A 22,237-nucleotide genomic window follows, 5' to 3' on the forward strand; every position below is an offset into this window, starting at 1 on the left:
ACTGCCTGTGCCAGAACACAATGCTTATATCCCTATCTCTAATGGCAACTAAAGGTCCATGTAATTAAAAAGAAAATATGAGGTCCCCTCAATTAGTGGTCTTCATAGAATTAAAATTTCTCTTAATACCCATCCCAGCTGGATGTTGTCATTTGACAGCAAAGGCTTTTTTAACTTCAAAGTTCTATTATGACTTACTTTTAATAATTTACATTCTCTTGAATCAGTAAATGCTGGAAACATTTCTTCATATTTCTCAAGAGCAAGCTGAAAGAGAAAAAAACAAACAGTTGTTAATGTTAGACTTTCTGAAGTGGAAAACAAGTTTCAATATTTTAATAACTTCAAAAATATTTACCTGAATCCTATTTAAGTGTTTAAGAAGCATGCTGTTAAACTCAACAAATCAACACATGAAACCTATTTATTTTAAATATTAGATTTCAACTAAGAAATCATTGCTAAACCAATTTTCCTCTGTAAAGTAGCAGTAGAGAAGACAATGGAAACCAAATCTAATTCATAAACACTTCCAGACCAGGTGTCCTGTTTCATCCAAAAACAGAAAAGGAATTCCTACACTGTCCAGATTCCAAATAAATTACATTTATATCACTCCTAGAGATTGGCAGGAAGAATATTTTTCTCTTAGCGGCTTTAATTCTGCTCTTCCAACTCTAGAAAGACCTTGACAACATTAAAGCTGCCCAAGTGTATGCCTCTTATCTCCTAGCTTTTGTTTTCCAACTTCTTCCCAATCTTCATTCCACCCCAAGACCCCCATGAGGAGAGAGTAGCTGGAAAAACAACTTGCCTCATTCAGAGTGAATGCCATCAAGCAGGAAACATCCTTGTTCTAGTGCTCAGCTGTGGTCTAAACTGTGATATATATAGTCCCTTACTTAGAACTCAAGACTATCATGCAATACCTTGGTCACATGCTAATGGTCTATGTCAAAAGACACCAATTCTCTTGCCAAGTATGGTTCTAAATGGTCTACATTTGATCAGGAAAACATTTAGAGCTAAGGTCTGTATACTAAGTAGATACTGTCCAAACCTCTTAAGCAAAAAACAAACCAACCAGAAAAAAAAACCCCAAAACAACAACCAAAAAAACCTCTGCCCAACTCCAGGAGATACATGGGGGGGGGGGGGGGATGTCTAAGGGGACAATGCAGAGAGAGGATCTGATTGCACTCCACCCTCTTAACACATGCCTAAGAGGGGAGGTTCAGAAAAACATGCCCTTAAGCATTGTTTTTTTTTTAGAGCATTCATTAATTTATTAAGCAAGTATGTTCTGGGCTCCAACTACATTCCAGGCACTTTCTAGGGGTATCTTAGTAACCAAGCAGGCAAGCCCTGCCCTCATAGACCTTGCACTCTAAATGCATAGGGGATGAACAAACACACACGTACACAGCTCAATGTCAGGTTGACAAGGGCTGGGAGAAAACAAGACAGGATACTGCAGGGGAGACTGTGTGTATGAATGACAGCTTCTGAATGGGAAACACTTGAGCATTTTCTCTTTCCCAAGAACCAGTGAGTGTGCAGGAGTAGGGTGGGTGAAAGGAAGCCTGTTGGAGACGATGGAATCTGAGCAGAAACTTGACCAAAATGAGGGAACGAAGACACAGGAAAATCTGAGGAAACTAGAAGGTGAAGGTGCAAAGGCTGAGATGAAAAAATGAACTAGGTGTGCTGGAGAAACAGAGAGGTGGCTCAGGTGACTGCACACATGAGCGAAAGGAAGCAGAGCAACTGCCAGGTCAGGTCAGGCCAAGGAGGTCATTTACTCCAAGTACAATGGGGAGACCATGAAGGGTATGGAGAAGGGAAGGGAGGCACCAGGATGCCAAAACAACACTCTGGCCAACAAGGGGAGAACTGACTATCTGGGCAGAAGGTGCCTGGTGAGGAGGCCAGTGAATAAGCAAGTTGCCAAGAATTTTAAGTCAGTCACGGCTAGTTCAAAAAAAATTTCTACATAACTTACAGGCGAGTATTCTCAAGCTAATCAAAGCCATGTCTTTTGTAAACAACTGAAGGGTGACTTGGAGAAAGTCTTCTTACTCAAGTCAACATTTAATTCCAAGAGATGTGGTTTATTTTGGAAGGAAATAAAGAATTTCTGACTTCAGAGTTTTAAAAAACAGGGTATTCTACTTCTGTTTTCTTTTAGCCCACCAATTTCTTTAAAGCAAAACTACTAAAGCAAACTTGGCTACCAGAGAATTTTAAGAGCACAGCTTTAACAGTTGTTATAGATTACAGCCAGGATACATATCATAGACTATTATTTTTAATATACCTATTTTAGTACTGCAATTGACACCCACATAAAATGATATCCAGAAAGCAGAGTAACTGAGTACTATTCTCACAAGTAAAATGTATTAGAAAAGCAGTCCTGAAGAACTCCTTACCTTGGCGTTTAACTCATCTACTATAAAATGGCAGAGGGCTGCTTTAAAGAAGTAATCCTTTGCACTGTACTTCAACAAAGGATTATCCATAGTGTTTGCCCCAACCTAGGCACAGAAAACAGAGATAAATTTGAAATGTTTACTTTCTTTTTCTGCCACTAAGTACAACTAAAAACCCTGAATATTTTATATATAAAAAAGCATAAGAAGACTCTGTAAGGTAGAGAAAAGGGGCAGACCAGATAGGGACATCAAAACCGAGGGAAAGGCATGGTAATAAGTCTATGGGTTTTCTTTCAGCTTCATGTATCCCTGATGTGATGCTAAAGAAGCCAGCACAATCCAGAAACGCCAACAAGCACCACTCTATTCTGGCCAAACACCACAGAAAAAGAATGGCCCCATCTCCATCCACACTAGCAAAGGCCAAAAAGACACCCTTGGGAGGCTGTTACAAAGAGCCCAACACCCTCACCAAGGTGGTTTAAGAAAGGGAGGGAGCCTAGCCTCATCCTCACTGTCCAGTAATGAGCTCCACCCTCTACCCCTGCCAGAGTTAGGAAAGACCACTCACAGAGCCTGGATTTCACCCAGACTCAGCAGTAATGAGGCACCTCTCCACCTCCCACTGGGGCAGGAGCAGAGGACTTTCACCATTGCCCAGTGGCTGGCAGAGACAACCCCACAGTGGTGTCAGTGGAGACCACAGGGGAATTGAACACCCATCCTGGCCCAGAAGTAAGGAATGCCTTTCCCCGCAGGTGTCAGTGAGGCCAAGGGGGAGCCTTCCCCTACTGGAGCAATATCAAAAACCAAAACAAAACAGAACAATCAGCTAAATGAAAGGGTTTAAGTAAGATTCAGAGTTTCGTAACATGCTACCAAAATTGTCTAGGTTTCAATTGAAAATTACCAGTCAAATCCCAAACAAGGAAGATCTCAAAATGAATGAAAAAAAGACAATCAAGAGATGTCAGAAATGTTGGAAATATCTGATGATTATTTTTTTTTGAGGTACCAGGGCCGGGGATTGAACCTGGGACCTTGTATGTGGGAAGCTGGCACTCAACCATTGAACCATGTTGGCTCCCCTGAGTTGTTTTTGCTTTGCTTGTTTGTTGTTTGCTTTTTTTTGTTTTTAGGAAGCACTGAGGATCAAACCCAGTATCTCCCACGTGGGAGGCAGGCGCTCACCCCCTTGAGCCACATCTGCTCCCCTGACAAAGATTTTAAAGGAAATATCAAAAATGCTTTAATAGGCAATTACAAAACACTAGAAGCAAATGAAAGAGTAGAAACCATCAGCAAAGAAAGTCACAGCTAAGGTATATAAGATATAGAGAAGAATCAAACAGAAATTTTAGAAATGAAATATACAATAACAAATGAAAAATGGAGAGAAGAAAGAATCATGAAGTGAAAAACAGCACAACAGAAATTATCCCATCTGAACAACAGAGAGAACAGACTGGGAAGAAAAAAAAAAAAACAGGAACAGCAGATTAGGGACCTATAGTACTATAAAAAAAGATCTAACGTTCATGTCATTTGATTCCTACAAGGAGAGAAGAAACAAAAAGGGTGAGGCTGAAAAAATACTGGAAGAAATAATGTCTGAAAACTCTCCAAATATGGCAAGAAACCTATGGATTCAAGAAGTTTAGTGAAATCCAAATAGGATAAGGCCAAACAAGTCCATGCCAAGATATATATGCTGGATTAAACTATGGACCACTGTTTGGACATGTTCTTGGTCTCAGGTCACATTCTGGTGAGTGTGGAGACATTGTAAATAAGGTCTCTTCAAGATGTTACTTCAGGTAAAGTATGGGCCAACTGAATCAGGCAGGGCTTTAATCTGGATTCCTGCAGTTCTTTATAAATAGAGTGAAAGTCACGTGGAAAGGGAAGCCAGAAGCTGGAAGTCAAAAGAACCCAGAGGAAAAAGAAGAGGCCACCAAGTGACACAAAAGCCAAGAACCAAGGAACCACAGATTGCCAGAAGTCAGCTCCAGAACGCCACAGTCTTCTGGGAGAAAGCATCACCTCCTAATGCCTCGATTTTGGACTTTAAGCCTCAAAACAATTCCTGTTGCTTGAGTCAACCTGTATTTGTCAGGATACTCTAGAGAAACAGAACAGGAGATATCTGTAAATAGTGTGAGATTTTGTAAAATTGTCTCATGCAACCATGGGGATGCAGAAGTCCAAATTCTGCAGGGCAGAATGCAAACCAGGGCCTCTGAAGAAGGTCCCTGATGAGTTCCCAGGAGATGCTGACTTTCTGAAGTGCAGATGGCAATTCTCTCTCTTAATGCTGAAATCATTTCCCCTTTAAGGCTTTCACCTGATTGGATGAAATGCCACTCATTGCTAAGGGCAAGCTCCTTAGTTGACTAGATGTAATCAGCCATCTATGCAATCAACTCACTGTTGATTAAAGCCCATGAAATGCCTCTGTATTACAATTAGCCCAGTGCTTGCTTGACCAAACAATTGGGCACGGCTACTTGGCCAAGTTGACATATTAGCCTAACCACCATACAACCCACAGTATAGGCATTTGTTTTAGCAGATGGCTTTTGGTACAGGAAAATGGGGGTGCTGCTATTATAAATACCTAAAAATGTGAAAACGGCTTTGTAACTGGGTAATGAGTAGAGGATGGAAGAACTGTGAGACACTTGACAGAAAAAAGCCAAGACAGCCTTGAAGAGACTGTTAGTAGAAATATGGATGTTAAAGGTACTTGCGATGAGAAACCTTAGAAGGAAATAATGAAGGTGTTACTGGGAATTGGAAGAAAGGAGATCCATGTCATAAAGTGGCAGAGAACTTGGCAAAATTGTGTTCTGATGTTGGATTGAAAGTGGAACTAGTAAGTGATGAACTTAGATATTTAGGTAAGGAGATTTCCAAGTCAAGTTTGGAAGATGCAGCCTAGTTTCTCTTTGCAGCTCATAAAATGTGAAAGGAAAGGAATAAGCTGAGAATTAAAAAACTCCTAAGCACAAAGGAACCAGCAATTAATGACTCTGAAAATTCTCAGCCTATCTAGATAGTGTGCTCTGAGACTAGGGTCGGATGTCTACCAGGGACCTCCCTGAGCATTTGGTGACTCCCAGAGAACAATGTTCTATGTGAGGGTTTAAGTGAACAATCCTTTGCTAAAGAAAGTAAGGCTGAACATGGAGTCCATCCGTCACCTCAGTGGAATTCAAGATTGGAAATGCAGTTATCCAGGAAGAATCTTTGGGAAGTTCTATTGTCTGATGGCTGGGAACCCCTGGAACTGCACTCAAACCCTACAAGGCTTCTGGGAAATTTGCATGAGCAGAACCACTCCCAAACTGGACTGAAGAGACAGAGAAGAGACAAATGGAAGGAAGAATTTACTTTAAGAGCAGATCCTCAGAAGCAAAGGACTAGACTATTTCCTTGGGCCAAGAGAGTTGGCCCATCCAGGTGAGTGGAAAGGGCACGACTGTCCCATGCTTGGAGGGGGAAGGCCATTTGTCATGGTGAATGGAAGGGGCGAGACCTATGCCCATTGTTCAGGATGGTGCTGCCACCCCAGTGATTGCAGAGATAGGGCATGTGCCCTGGCATTTGTAGAGAGCCTAGCCACCAATCAGAGTGGGTAGGACCTGTACTCTAGCATCCTCAGTCTGGTTACCTCTCTAATACTCAGAGAGGTTGGGGTCTTCACCCCAGGGTTCAGGGAGAGCATGGCTACTGTGCAAGTACTCACATGTATAAGGGGTGGGGTTGTTGTTCCATAAGACCCAAAGGACAAAAAATCCATCCACGGATGACTCTTAAACCTTGAAATCTAATGGAGATTGCCATGCTGGGTTCTGGACTTCTTTGGGGCCTGTGAACCCTGTTTTCCTTCCAAGTTCTCCCTTCTGGAATGGTAGAGTCTATCTTATGCTTGCCCCCACCATTCTATACTGGAAGCAGATAATTTGTTTTCTAGATTTTACAGGACCACAGAGGGGAATTGTGCCCCAAGAGAGACCACAGGCACAGCTGATTTTGCTAAGTCTCTGTACTTAGCATTGCTGCTGGAATGACTCAAGGCTTTTGGGATGTTGTTATGGAATAAATACAGTAATGGTAGATTGAATTATGGACCCCAGTTTTGATATGTTCTTGGTCTTGGTCTGCATTTGGGTGGGAGTAAACCCATTGTAGATAAGATCTCTTTAAGATAATTCAATTAGGATGTGGCCCATCTGAATCAAGTTGGGCCTTAATTTGGATTACTGGAGTCCTTTATAAGTGCAGCAAAAGTAAGAGAGAGAGAGAGAAGTCAAGAGGAGGAGCCAGAAGCTGAAAATCAACAGAACCTGGAAGAAAAAGGAAAAGACACAACCATGTGCATTGCCATGTAACACAAAAGTCAAGGATCAAGGAATGCTGGCAGCCAGACTCAGAATGTCTCAGTCTTTGGAAGGAAAGCACTGCTTTCCGGCACTTGCATTTTGGACTTCTCCTAGCCTTCAAACCATGAGCCAATAAATTCTCATTGTTTAAGCCAACCCACTGTATGGTACTTGTTTTAACAGCCAGGAAACTAAAACATCATATTATAATTCAACTTCTGAAAACTGAAGAGAGTAGCCAGGGAGTAAGGACACCTAATCCAAAAGGGAAAAACAATTAGAATGACAGCAGATTTCTTATCAGAAGCCATGGATGCCAGAAGTGGCACTAGATTTTTCATATGATGAAAGTAAAGAATAGTGAATCCAGAACTGTATATCCAGTGAAAATAAATATACTTCAGGAGTAAAAGGGAATTCAAGACATTCTCAGATGAAGGAAAAGCAAAAGACTTTGTCACTAACAGATCTATCCTAAAAGAATGGCTAAGGGAACTTCTCAGAAAGGAAATGATTGAAAAAAAAGAAAAAGAAAAAAGGGATCTTGGAACATCAGGAATGAAGAAAGGACATGGTAAACAAAAAATGTGTAAATACAATAGGTTTTCCTTCTTCTCTTTAGTTTCCTAAATTATGTTTAATGAGTGAAATAAAAATCCTAGCACTGACTGATGTGGTTCTAAATGTATGCAAAGCAAATATTTAAAAGAAATTATGTCATGAACAAGGGAGAGAAAAAGGACAGAAAATGACACTATCACCACACTGTGGTAATAAGCATAATAATATAACCTAAAGCAACCACTAATAAGGCTATTCAAAAAATGCACTAAAAAATCTTACAGATAAATCAAAATGGAATTCTAACATGTTTATGTACCCACAGGAAGTCAGAAAAAAGAAAATAGAAATAAAAAACAACAAAAACATTAAAAAATAATAATAAAATGGTAGACTTAAGCCCCAACAAAGCAACAATTGCATTATGTAGACATGGTCTAAACATACCAATTAAAAAAGAGAGATTGGGAGAGTGGATTAAAAATTATGACTCAACTATATTCTGTCTACAAGAAACTTCAAATATTATGATATAGGCAGACTGAAAATAAAAGGATGGAAAAAAGATGTGTCATGCAAACATTAATCAAAGGAAACTAGAAGTGACTTTATTAATATCAGAAAAAGTAGACTTTAGAGCAAAGAAAATTACCACAGACAGAAATGAACTTTGTATCATGATAAAAGGTTCAATCTACCAAGAAGATAAAGGAATTCTAAATGTGTATGCACCAAACAACAGAGCTGCAAAATGTATGAAGCAAAAACTGACAGAATTGAAATGAGAAATAGAGAATTCCACAATTACAGTGAAACTTCAATACTCTTCTCTCAACATCTCAATAACACCAATAGTTAACATTTACAGAATACTCCACCCTAGAGCAACAGAATATACATTCTTTTCAAATGTCCACAAAAAACATGCCAAGATAAAGACTATATCCTGGGCCATAGAACAAACCTCAAAAAATTTCTAAGAACTAAAATCATATAGAGTGTGTTCTCTAACCATAATGGAATCAAACTAGAAATCAGTAGTAAAAAGAAAAGAGGAAAATCTCCAAAATACTTTAATTCATGAGTCAACGAGGAAATCTCAGATACACAAAAAAATACATGGAACTAAACTGAAAATATAAGCACAAAATAAAATTTGTTTGACATAGTAAAGCAGTGCCAAGAGGGAAATGTGGAACACTAAAATGCATACATTAAAAAAAGAGAAAAAGTCTACAATCAATCACCTAAGCTCCCCTTCAATTACCTGGAAAAAGAAGAGCAAAATTAATCCAAATAAATTAAAAGGTAGAAAATAATAAAGATAGATAAATAAAAATGAAACAAAAAATGAGAGGAAAAAAAAAATCAATGAATTCTACACCAAATGTCTCAACCACAAAAAGATAACCAATCACAAAATAGGACTTGAATAGACATTTCCCCAAAGATAATACAAATGGCCAAGAAACACATGAAAAGATGTTCAACATCACTAGTCTTTTAGGAAACGCAAATCAAAACTACAATGAGATACCAATTCATACTGACTAAAATCGTTATAATTAAAAAACAAAAAACAAACATCACTGAAAACAAAAAATAAGTGTTGGTGAGAATGCGGAGAAATTGGAAACCTTGTAAATTTCTGATGGGAACAGGAAATGGTACAGCAATTTTGAAAAACAGTTTGGCAGTTCCTCAAAAAGTTACAAACAGAGTTATCACACAACGTAGCAGGTTGTTCAAATATATACATGAATGTTCATAGCAGCATTTTTCACAATAGCTACAAAGTGGAAACAACCCAAATGCCCATTAACTGATGAATGGATATATAGAATGTGATATATCCATACAATGGAATATTCTTCAACTATAAAAAGGTATGATACATGCTTCAACATGGATGAATCCTGAAAACATTATGCTAGGTACAAGAAGACAGTCACAAGAAGTCACTTATTGTATGATTCCATTTACATGAAAGGACCAGCACTCTGGGTAAACCCAGAAAGACAGAACGTGGACTGGTGGTTACCAGGGGCTGGGGTGAGGGGAGAGTGGGGAATTAATGGCCATGCAGTTTCCTTTTGGAGTGATGGAAATGTTCTAGAATTAGACAATGTTGATAGTTTTATAACTTTGGACTATACCAATACCCACTGAATTGTACTTCTTAAAGGGTGAATTTCCTGGTATGTGAATTATATCTCAATAAGAAAAATAAAAATAAATTGTAAGTTAGATTAGAAAAAGAAAGGCTCAGAATGGCCCCAATTTGAAGGTGAACAGACAATGGCAACCTCACCTGCTCATAGATCTCGATGGCTTTCTGGTACTGCTCAAGCTGGGCAGCATATGCCGCCACCTTCAGCAGACACTTGTTAGCAGAGCTGAAATCAAGAACCAGAGGTACAGTTAATAACAATCTGCTGGGGAAAAAGAAAAGATGCCAGTGCTTGTAAATAAAATATAAATGAGTGAATGAATGATGTGCGCCTGTGTCCAATAGACCTTCATCTGGTACGGTCAAACAGAGCGTCATGAAGATTTAGTTTTTATCACATGCAAGAAAACCCAGTTAATTGTATTAGGAAAAAAACTTGCCTGTTGGATTCTTCTCCCTTGTAATAATCAGCCGATTGTTCATAATGTGCAATAGCCTGAAAACATACATTTTTATTCACAAATTATTTCTTAGAGTTTATTTTTAAAATCACACTTGCATACTATTTTTAAGTAGACCTATTCCAACATCACATCTTTTGCAACTTACCTACTTTATTTAGGGGGACCAGCAGCGCTGCCTGGTGGCAGAATGCTCTCTGCGCATCGACACCTGCTCTTCCGCTCCCCCAGAGCGGGATGGAGGTTAAGCCTATGGCTGCCCAGCTACACCATTCTTCCCAGCCTCCAGTGTAGTTAGGGGTAGCCAGGGGACTAGTTCTTTCCAATGGAATGTAAACACATGCTGGGGGCCACTTCTGGGCTTGGCCCATGTGGTAGCTTACAGTTAACACCCCAGGAAAACAGGAACTTAAGTCTTAATCCATTCCTGTGAGTGTGAACACACTGTAAATAGGACCTTTTGAAAATTTTTTTTTGGTAAGGTGTGACCAACTGAGTCAGGTTGGGTCTTAATCCTATTACTGAAGGTCTTATGGAAAAGAACACAGGGAAAGGAGCTGAAAGTCAACAGACCCTGGAGAAGGAAAAGATATAACCATGTGGCAGAAAAGCCAAGGATCACGGGTCACTGGCAGCCAGCCTAGAATGCCACAGTCCTCAGGTAGAAAGACTTGCTGATGCCTCAGTTTTGGACTTCTCCTAGCTTCAAAACTGTGAGTCAAGAAATTCTCATTATTTAATCCAACACATTACATGGATTTGCCATAGCAGCCGGGAAACTGACAGCGCATAAAACTGACTCTGAGTCCTTCCCCAGGTCTTTCCCTTCCCATGAGCTATAATGGCAATGACCAAATCTAGAGTGATACTGGAAATCACAGCTAAAGAGGGCACAACTTGTGTTGGTCTTGACCATAAAGGGTGGACTATGACCCCAGCCTGCGTGCCTACCATGGCCCCAATGCACTGACCTGTTATATGAGGAAGAGGAATGGCTTGCTCCAGCAGCACACACTACCCTCACTAAGACTGTAAGTGCCATCCAGAAGGAGAGTGCTGCCTTCCATCTAAAATGGTGGCAATGAATGAAGAGCCAGGTGGAAAGGAATTGGCTGGAAAGCTAGAAACCCTTGTCAGGCAGTGGCAGAAAGAAAACTCAGTGAAATCAAGCATGGTATGACTTAGAAGGCAGAAGATCTATGGAGAGTAGCTAGGCAGAGCCAGATATTAATTAGTTTGCACTATTTTCAGCAAGGTTTTAGGAGAGAGATGAACTCTGGGAAGAATTAGGGGGTTTATAGGCAGATGTAGCAGATGTGAAAGGAAACAAAGTCCAGCGATAAGGTCCTCATAGGATTAGAAAAGCCTTTAACCCCAAATGACAAGAGGCAATATGAATAAACTAGGGGTCAAAAAACTTTTTCTGCAAAGGGCCACTTGCTATATGGTCTCTGTAGCAACTACTTAGCTTCGTAGCACAAAAGCAGCCATAGACAGACAATATATAAATGAAGGAGCATGGCTGTGTCTCAATAAAATTGTATTTACAAACAATGAAATTTCAATTTCATATATGTTTTACACATTACAAAATAATATTCTTTTGCTTCCTCCAATGATTAAAAAATGTAAAATCTACTTTAGCTTGTGGATACATAGAAACAGGTGGTGGGTTTGCAGACCCCAGTCTTAAATAACAAAGGTTTCCCATTAAACACTCCAATGGGAACAAGGGAACTCTTGCTATGTGAAAATCAGATGCTGCCTTTCCAACCAAGCTCATCATTTCAGTGATTTGAAGGGAGTCACCAAGGAGTTAAGGGAGGGACATGGGGACAAGAAAACAGCAAATGAAATGACAATGGAGACAATGCTACTGAATCACTTAGGTGGTTGTTACTGGCACATGGAGCTGACAGACGACCCCCTTCCCCTCCTGCAGGTGGCCACAGCAGTTTCAGAGACAGCAGAAGCCTCCAAAGCCACACATCAAAGGTGGTGGAGCCAATAGTGAAATGGCCATGGACTGCAGAGGAGACCCTGATCATTCACTTTGGACAGTTTTATGAAAAAGAAATACTTCCACTGTGTTTGAATGATTATGTTTTAGGTCTATTTGTTTCATAACAAATATCATTTTCAGGGTCCAAGCTTAAGAATCTGCTTTGTAGGTGAAACAGTCTCAAAATGGGATCATTTCTGCATGATACCCCTGCAGGCTGTATCATGAACTTGCCATATGCACTTATCTTTCTTTGTAACAAGACAGTGTTAAATCATGTTTTTCAGTGGCTGAAAACAGAAATGAGTCAGAGTTCGTCTGGATCATTGAAAAGGCCATCTAAAGAGGACCCCACTTAGCATTTGGTTCCATGTTTTACTTTATAAGGTAAAAGAAGTAATCTCTGAGCTTATGGAACTTCATGCTTCATTGTCTACTAGCTCAAATATGAATGAATCTGAGGACAATGGTTAGTATTAAAAAGGAAGAAACTCATTTGTAATGAATGAGATATAGGTATCTTGGTGTCACTGATTTTTAAAACTTAAACTTCACACATAACTGACCATATCCAGTGAGTCTCACCAGGGAAAAGACATTTCTAAATAACATAGGATCCCAAACATCAAGGAATACTTCATGTTAAGTCTGTATGTGTTCAGTGATATTCTTAAAAAACCTTTAAAAGGACCCTCACAATGATGAAAGAAGGAAAAAAGTATATGCCATAGAACATTTTATTCCTTTCCCACCCATTTTAATGATCATGTATCCCTTGTTCCCCAACACTGAGGATGAAGGGAGGGACAGGGCTGAGATCATCTCCTAGTGTATATATCAGCAAAAGGGATGCTGATGCAAAATACTAAAAATCAGTTGGTTTTTATAAAGGGTATTTATTTGGGGTAGAAGCTTATATGGGTTACCAGGCCATAATGCATAAGTTATTTCCCTCACCAAAGTCTACTGCCATGTGTTAGAACAAGATAGTTGCCAACATCTGCAAGGGTTCAGGCTTCCTGGGTTCCTTTCTTTCCAGGGCTTGTTTTACTTTGGGCTCAGCTGCTCTGCTTTCTCCACAAGGCAAGCTGTAGACTATCAGGCAAAGAGCTCATCTCTCTCTCCAGGGCCCATGCCATGACTAATTGAGCCTTCTCTCTGCTCCCCACTGAGCTTATTTCCCAGGCCCCAGCATTAAACCTCCAAACTCTGTTTTCTGCCATATCTTTTCTCTGTGAGTCCTCACCCACCAAGGGGGCATGGATGCAACATCCTACTGAAGTGGCCCAATCAAAGCCTTAATTATTAATCAATCAAGTAAAAGTGAAACCTCTGAATCCAATATAATCTAATATGCCTGAAGGGACAGACCAGTTTACAAACATAATCCAATATCTATTTTTGGAATTCATGAACAGGTTCAAATCGCCACATCTAGTAACTGTACTGCCACAGTGCCCCAGGCCTGATTCCCAGAGTGCTTTTCTGACCACACAGTGGAAAGAGATGCTAGCCCAGGAAGCCTCAGCTGGCAAAGATGGTCTGCTCATAACTGCTTTATCCCTGACACTCAGCCACTCTAAATAAAGATGCTTATCCAGAAACCTGAGCATATAATAGTTCAGCCGTGCCAGTTCCTTCAGCCCCTTCTCCTTCCCATTCATCACCAATTCTGCGCCAGGGAGTAGAGAAAGGCTCAGGTTCTGGAGCTTCACTATCATTCTCCAGGATCTAGAGAAAAAGCCTCTCTAAAGAAAAGGCTGATATGCTGCTCACTGGCAATGCACAGGGTCCCTAATTTAATCAAGAAGCTAAGACCTAACAATTAAGACAAAAATAGCCAAATGAATTCTATGTTAGAAGTCTGAGCGAATTTTGTGCTGTACAACCAAAAGGTGGTGGTCAAATTGAAGTCAGAGGGGTGCACATTTGTAATTTCCCTACACATGATTCTTCTACCCCATTTATTTGAGCCTATATTAAGCACTATACCCATTAAATACATGTCTTTAGAGACTTAAATCTTCAGTCTGTTCAAATGCCAGTTGAACCCTGAATCTCAGAAGAGTTGTGGCCAACACCTACTCTCAAGTCATCAGACTTGCCCGGAACAACTAACGAAATGATAATGATGGACAACCCCCATCCCCAAAAACAGAGAATATCTATAACCACAAGCAGAACAGTTTCTTCCATCTTCCCCGTAAGATCGAAGCCTTCTCTCGATCTAAGGCAGAGCAGGCATCACCATCCCAAAATCCTCAAGGTTGAGGAATGAACAAACATAAGGTGATAATGCAACTATGGACAAAGTAAACAATAATATCGTAGTAATGGAAGAACATGTAACATTGATATAAAGATAGTGGTTACCAGAGGTTTTGGGGGGGGAGGGAATAATAAGTGGAACATATGGCATTTTTAGGGCACTGGAATTAAGTGTGAACCACATGTTAACTAGAGCCTTAGCTAGTAGCAGTAGCAATGCTCCAGTAGTTACTCATCAATTGTAACCAATGTACCACACAATTATAAGATGTTAATAGGGGAAGATGTGGGAGGGGGAGAGGGAGCAGTGGGGTATATGAGAATCCCGTATACTTTTAATGCAACTTTTCTAAAAACCTAAAACCTCATTCAAAATAGTTTATTATATTAAAAATAAAATAGGGGAATGGATATAGCTCAAGCAGTTGAGTGACTGCTTCCCACTAGGGAGGTCCCAGGGTCAGCAAACAAATGAGAAAACCAACTCAGGGGAGCCAATATGGCTCAGTGGTTGAGCACTGATTTCCTACATGCAAGGTTCTGGGTTTAATCCCTGGCCCCTGGTACCTCAAAAAAATAAAATTAAAATATAAAATAAAATAAAAATAAAATAAAACAAACAAAAAACAAAACCATGAAGTCAGAGGGGCGAACATTAACGTCAGTCCAACCTTAGCACCAAGATGGAAAGAATCCCTCTGCTGTGGTAGGCACACTGCAAGGCCAGAGCTGTCATTTGTTTAATCAACAAATATTTACTAAAACCCTACTATGTCCCAGACTTCTGAGCTCTTGGATACATCAGGAAACCAGAGGCAGAGTTCTCTGCTGTCTTGGGCCTCCCATCCTAGCAAAGGAGAGAAAATGAATAGGAACAATAAGAAAGCACATCATAGAGCATGACGAAGGTGATGAACGTGCACTGCTGAAAGAAAAAAAAGAGCTGAATGTGTTCCTCAGGGGGTGGAGATAGGCTTCATGTGGTCACGGTAGGCCTCATGAGAAAGGTGATAACTAAGCAGGAACTTGAAGAACATGGGGAAGCTAAGCACATAAACTTGAGAGATGTGGGGAGTTAGTCATGTGGCCATCCAGGGAAGAACTTTGCAGGCCAGAGCTCATCTGGCAAGTGTGACAAGCAGCAAAGAGGCCAGGGTGGCTGGAACAGGGTAGAAAAGGGAAGAAGAGTAAGATGAGAGGCCCAAAGGGGAAGGTAGGAGTAGATCGATGGGGCCTTGCAGGCCATATGCAAGGCTCTGGCTGCTCCTGAGTGAAGCAGGGAACCAATGCCAGGCTGTAAGGAGAAGAGAAACAGCTGATATACTGTTTACAAGGTTCATTTCAGCTGCTCTGCTGCTTTTGGGGTAGAGAGCAGTAGATCAAGTGTGAGCTGAGAGGCAGTGAGAAGAGTTGAAATTTGGGCCCTTTTGAGGGCCCACAGAAATTGCTGACAGGTTAGATGTGGAGAAAGAGAGGCGGCAAGGGTGCCTGAGGGCCTGGAGGGGAAGCCTGGCAGGAGGGGAGACCAGGGTTCAGTCCTAGGCTGTGTCTGAGCTGAACCAGGGATGCAAGTGGAGATGGCAGCAGGTCAGCAGACAGCGGAATCTGGAGTTTGGAGAGAGCCTGGGGTTGCAGCTAGACTTGAAAGTCACATAGATGACATTTAAAGCTGTGATGCTGAGGGAGTGTAGAGCAAAAGAGGATCAAGGACCCAAGCTCAGGGCTTCCCCACACTAGAGGAACCAACAAAGGAGCCAGGAGAGTGATCAGTGAGGTGAGAAGAAACCAGGTGGGTGTAGCATCCCAGGTGCAGAGGGAAGGGTGAAACAAGGAAGAGGAGAGAATGATCAACTGTGTCCCACACTGCTGGAGAAACAGGGAATGACATGACCAATTCTGAAAAGATGGCATTTTAATCTCTCATGAGCATGGTGAGCATTTGGAACTCACAACAATTCTCAGTCATTTCTACTGTTGTTTCCTTTTCTGATTCATACCTGTTGTCATCCATACTACTCAGGAGTACAGTTTTATATGAACATTTGTCTCAAATATGAGTTGAGAGAGACAATGAAATGTAACAAATGTACATGCCACCCCTGCTGGCAACTCCTTCTTGAGACAAGGTGAAAGAGAAGAAAGCCCAAGCGCTGGGGCCAGCTCTGCAGTCAGCCCCACTGGTTCCAACCTGAGTGATCCCAGGCAACGCAATCTTCCTGATCCCTGATCCCCATACTTCTAAAGGGCCTCAGAGTTTTAAACATGAAATGCAGGAAAATTCATGGACTGTCATTAAGTACAAAACCTGGGAAATGGTAGGTGCTCAGTAAATGTTGCCTCATTCCCCTCTTTTGCTACCATAAACCACAGCTTAGAAAGTCAGACCCATGGCAAAACACAAAGGTGCCAGAGTTGGCATTCCCTCCCTTCTTCTCAAGGTCAGGACCTCTTGCTTTACCGTTCTTAAGCTTTCTTCCCAGGATTTCAGAGTCCTTGGTGATGGAGCTGAAGGTACTTTTGGTAATCTTGATGTTTGACATGAATCAGAAAGAAGTGGAAACAACTGGTGGTGTTTGGTAAATCTAAACCAACAGTCATGTCTTAGACATTAGAGGAAAAGAACAAAACTTACTCTAGGAAAACCCCCCTGAGGCCCTCATGTGCAGTCATCCATGGTCACATTGCACTCTCACTCTGCCTGAAGAGAGGGCTCTCTGAGTCCATTTACCAGGCAGGCACACTTCAAGTTTATGAGAAATCACACCAACTGCTTACCTTCTCGATGTCAACAAGTTCAGTCTCATAGATCTCAGCAATAGTAATGTGGTGCTTGGCCGCAATTGTAAACCTTCCCTGGGGGCAGAACAAAGGCGAGTCATTCATTTTTTTTTTAAAACCTATTTGAAAGCCAATCAGTTTGGGGATGAATGAAAAAACAACTCTGCCATCTCAAGGACTCCACCCCACAGCCGCTCAAGCAATGCAATGTCTTACCATGTCTGTGTAAATGTCGATGGCTGCATTTAAGCAGTTGATAGCCTCTGAAGCGAAGGCATTTAAGAAAAACAATGAAAAATCCATTCAGTCAAACAGGGTTCAGGTGAGACTGTCTTCTTGACTGTTATTAGAACGCGAATGGGGTTCAATTTTGGGGTAGAAGTTGGGCAGGTTAGTTAGTAGAAAGCAAACATAAATCATGCCCAATTTCAGCTTCTTAGCGTGGCTTTGTCTGCAGCAGCTACGTTGTAACTTAGGGAGCTGTAGCTGGGAATGATAATGAATCGGCACTTAACCTTAAAGTAAGGGCTCACTCCAGGTGAGGGGCTGTTTCATAAAGAAAACAAAACCAAAGGTGGTGTCATCAACACTAATATATCTGCTAAAACATGTAACTGAATTCTTCACTAATACAATATAACTTTTTTTTAGTAGACAGTGCCACTTTATAAGAAAGGTCACTTGAGTAGAGCCTATTATTGATGGTAGCCCAAATAAAGACTTTGAAATGCCTGTTCAGACAACTCTTCAACATTATGTAGAATGTTCAAAAGATGATAACTTTTGTTTTATTAACATAGCCATGAAAGGAAAAAAATCCCAATAAATGATAATGCTAATAAATTACATTCATTTTCTAATGCAGTTAATGAACACATTTCTGTCATAAAATGGTTTTGTTTACTATGCTGGCATATGGTTCACAGCTCCAAGTTTATTTATAGCTTTTGGTTTAAAAGAGTCAGCAAAATGAAACAGCCTAGTTGAAGATTTAGAAAAGGTAAGATTAACATTAGAATGATTTTTAAGAGCAATTTTTCCTAGTTTCTTAAATAAACTATGTAAGAACTGTAGAGTCACTGTTACACTTTCAGAAATGCAAAAGAATATAGAGAAAAATAAGCTTTCTATGAACCCGTTCAAATCCACTGTCAGCATATTGAGGAATTTAATTTCCAGTTTTTCTGAGGACATTTCTATGTACCCAAACCTTTTTCTGAAATTCGGACCAAACAAGATTCATTGCATGTGATTCTTGAAACAGTTATTATGTGAACATTTACCAGGTCACTTAAGATTTAATGCATGCATGATATTTTAAAATACTGATGTATTATAATCTTACCATTCTATTCTGACTGTTCCTTTAGGCTGCCTCTAGTTTTTCATTTTTGGAAATAAACTGTGATTGATCAATCTTTACACAAAAGCCCTTGAAAGATTCTTATTTCTTCATGATATATTCATAAAAGTGGGAATTTCTGTGCTAAAAGGAACTGCTAAAATAAAGAAGGGAGACTCAAAAGCTATTAACTTACATGGGTGGTTAGGAAAGAAGTTAATACTCTTAACTGCTAAGGGTAACACCTACTAAGTGAAAAAAGAAGTAACATATACAAGATATTATCACTTGAAATACCCAATTTCACCTTTTTTTTTTCTTAAAACAAATACTTTGAAAAACACTTTTTAAAAGAAAGATGAATATTTGTAAATAAGCAATCTTCTGTTACCTGGATCATAATACTCACTAGATATTGAGGAGTAAGAAAATATTAGTTTCCTTTTGTGACCAATACATACATTTCATAGAATTATGATGTTAAGAAGTCTATTTCCAAAAGTTCTCTAAAATTCAACATATATGGAGTCTATGCAACGGTGCTGCCAGGATACAGCAACATATTTCCTCCTCATAAAAGCCCCAAATAATTAAAGAACAAAAATCCCTGAGATTGTTAAAATTTCTTGTATTCCCAAGTGCAATAATTCCTTTCTACAGGACTCAAGAGTCCATCAGCTTAATGTGTGGAGGACACTGAGGTCCATCCTAGCATATACCTGACGAGTGGACACATGGACCAGTTTGCCACAGTACACAGTGCATCTTACCTTGAGGGTCTGCCTTTTTGTATGCATTCCCAGCATCCACAAAGCTAGTGGCAGAGTCATGTTTGCTCTGTAGCTGCATATGGAGCTTGGCTGCCTGGCAAAATGCATTTCCTGCCGCTGAAAAAGAAGAAACTATAAATAAAAACAGAGGAGCAGACATCCCCACATAGCAGTCCCTGCTTTAAGTGCTTAAGGCATTCCCATCAAAGTGACATTCCAGTACAAGGCAAAACTAAATAAGAGTAAGTGTACAACATAGGAAAATAACTAAAATAAAATAAAACAGCAATAAAAGCTTCTCCATCTCTTCCTGAGGGAGGTGCTTTCCTAGCGCCCTGGGCACTAAGCCTCCATTTTCTGGCCTGGCTGTTAAATACCAATAGCAAAGTCCTGGGCCACTCAATTCTATTCTGAAAGCATATAATAAACCCAGACTGGGGCTTCAAACCACAAATAAGTAAAGGAAGATAATAGACGGAGACCAAGGATCTTAACTCACTCTCCTTTCCATCTTAAAAGTTGTCATTGCTGAAGCGAAGAAAATAATAGTTTAAAGTAAAATAGAGATAGTGCTCTACACAGAGTGGGAATGAAGTAAAGAAATTAATAGAGAAAGTTTCTCAAAGAGTAAAAATTAGATCCTCAATTTCTAAACCCAAAAAAGTGTTAAAATCCAAAATTTTCTCATAAATCTGTGTAAACCTGAGTGAAATTTACATGAGATTAATCTGTCCTTACCCACTTAGTGTGAAAATCCATCCTCTTTCCTGCAGAATCACTAATGGGCTTGGAAGCTGCCCAGGATTCTGCTGAGACATGCCACAGTGACCACGGCCCTGTAGATTTTAGATGTAGAAAGGAATCCCTAGCAAAGGAGTGGCACCAACAAGGAACTCCTGCTCAGAGGTGAGCAAGGCAGGGACTGGCAGCCACACTAGGTACATATCCTGCCTGATGAGAAAGGCAGTGAAATCGAAGGCTGAAGGGGCCATCAGGCCAGTATAGAAAGAGTTTAAATGTCAACATGGGGAGTGTACACCCAGATGAACCCACTTCATCATGAGACTATGAGTTCAGGGAAAGCAACATGGCAGAGTGTCTCAGAAAAATGAGTCAGGCAGGGTAGGCTGGAGAGTATAAAGGCCTCTGCAAATATGGCAAATTCAGACAAAAATTAGTAAGGTCTGGACTAACCAGAATGGACAAGATAAAACTTCAGAAATCATCAAAGAAGAAAAGGAGACTATGGATATACCAGACAAACACTTTAACATAACACTCTCAATCAAGAGAATGAGATAAAAAGGAACCAAAACAGAAATACTGGAGTTGAAGACCTCAATAATTGAAATGAAACATTCCCTAGAGGGTTTCAACAGCAGATTGGAGCTGGCAGAAGAAGAAAATAGTGAGCTAGAAGATAAGACAACTGAAACTGTACAGCTGAGGAGAATGTAAAAAGAATGAAGAAAAGTAAACTGTGTCTAACAGACCAGTGGGACAAAATCAAGTGTAGCAATATACACATTATGGGAATCTCAGAAGCAGGAGAAAGGGGCAGAAGGAACAGTCAAAGAAATAATGGCAGAAATTTTCACAATTTTAATGAAAAACATGAATATGCACATTCAAGAAGGCAATGACCCCTGAACAGGATAAACTTGAAGAGAATCATGCTCAGACACACTGCAGTCAAACTGATGAATGCCAAGGACAAGGAGAGAGATCCGAAAACTATTAGAGAAAAGCAATATGTTATGTACAAGGGAGCCCTAGTAAGTTTAAATGCTGATTTCTCATCACAAACCATGGGGGCAACAAGGCAGTAGGATGAAATATCTGAAGAGCTGAAAGAAAATAATTGCCAACCAAGAATTTTATATCTGTCAAGATTATTTATAAGGGACAGATGAAGACATTCCCAGATAAATAAAAGCTGAGGGATTTTGTCACCTCTAGAGCAGCCCTACAAGTTATGATAAAGAGAGGTTGAAAGGAAAACACAACAGATAAGAGATCGAAGTTGCACGAACAAATAAATATCTCTGTTGAGGGCAATGACATGTGTAAATATAAATGCCAGCACTATTTTATTGTATTTTTAGTATATAACTCCACTTTTTACTTCCAACAGATTCTAGAATGCAAATCCATAAAAAGTAATGATAAATCTATGGTTTTGGATATAAAATGTATGAAGATATAATTTGTAAGAAGTATTGCAGAAAGGTGGAGGATAGAGGGGTGTGGCAACATAGTTTATATATGCTATTGAACTTATGCCATTATCAAATCAAATGTGAATGTCACAGACAGATTTAGGAAGTTAAATCAAGGCGCATGGTAAACACAGAAAATATCTGAAAAATACACAGAGAAGAAAATGAAAAGGGGCTCAAAATTTACTACAAAAAATAAAATATTCAAGTAGGAAATAATGGAAGAATTGAGGGATAAAAAAGATGTAAGACTTAAAAGACCAAATAGCGAAAGAGTTAAAGAAAGTCCTACATTATTGCTAGTTACTTTAAATGTAAATTGATTAAATTGTCTAGTATATGACAGAAATTGGGAGAATATATTTAAAAAGCATGACTGAACCATAGGATGTTTAGAAGAGACTCACCTTAAATTCAAAGACACAAATAGGATAAAAGTGAAAGGATGGAGAAAAAAAAATTCCATGCAAACACAGTAACTGAGAGAGAGAGAGAAACGACACTAAAATCAGATAGAATAGCCTTTTTAAAAAATTTATTATTTTTTATTCTTTTTAAAAAAAGATAAATAGATCACACAAAAAGATAGAATAGACTTTTAAGTAAAAATTTTTTTACAAGGAACAAAAAAGACACCATATATTGACAAAGGGGTGATTTCAACAAGATATAACAATTATAAATATATATGCACCTAGCAGCACAGTCCCAAAATAAATTAAGCAAGTATTGACAAATTTGAAGGAAGAAATACACAGTACATTACGAGTAGGAAACTTCAATACATAACTTTAAAAAATGGATAGAACATCTAGACAGAAAATTAATAAGGAAACAGAAGGCTTG

The 22,237-nt window shown here is 39.6% G+C and overlaps 1 protein-coding gene across 2 annotated transcripts in view; it reads right to left on the reverse strand.

The window, feature by feature from the left end:
• The window catches only part of NAPB (NSF attachment protein beta), a 49,853-nt gene that overhangs the window by 5,105 nt on the left and 22,511 nt on the right, over positions 1-22,237 (reverse strand). Inside the window, exons 3-9 of one of the 2 annotated variants that reach the window (XM_004477026.5) lie at positions 19,173-19,289; positions 17,277-17,323; positions 17,058-17,135; positions 9,992-10,047; positions 9,693-9,777; positions 2,433-2,537; positions 199-267 (exon numbers count right to left, since the gene is read on the reverse strand). In XM_004477026.5, the coding sequence (XP_004477083.1) occupies positions 199-267; positions 2,433-2,537; positions 9,693-9,777; positions 9,992-10,047; positions 17,058-17,135; positions 17,277-17,323; positions 19,173-19,289 (557 nt within the window). The remainder of the gene's footprint in view (positions 1-198; positions 268-2,432; positions 2,538-9,692; positions 9,778-9,991; positions 10,048-17,057; positions 17,136-17,276; positions 17,324-19,172; positions 19,290-22,237) is intronic. The other variant, XM_023584227.2, reaches the window with a different exon arrangement.

This window comes from Dasypus novemcinctus, chromosome 24 (assembly GCF_030445035.2).
Source record: "Dasypus novemcinctus isolate mDasNov1 chromosome 24, mDasNov1.1.hap2, whole genome shotgun sequence".
NCBI lineage: Eukaryota > Metazoa > Chordata > Mammalia > Cingulata > Dasypodidae > Dasypus > Dasypus novemcinctus.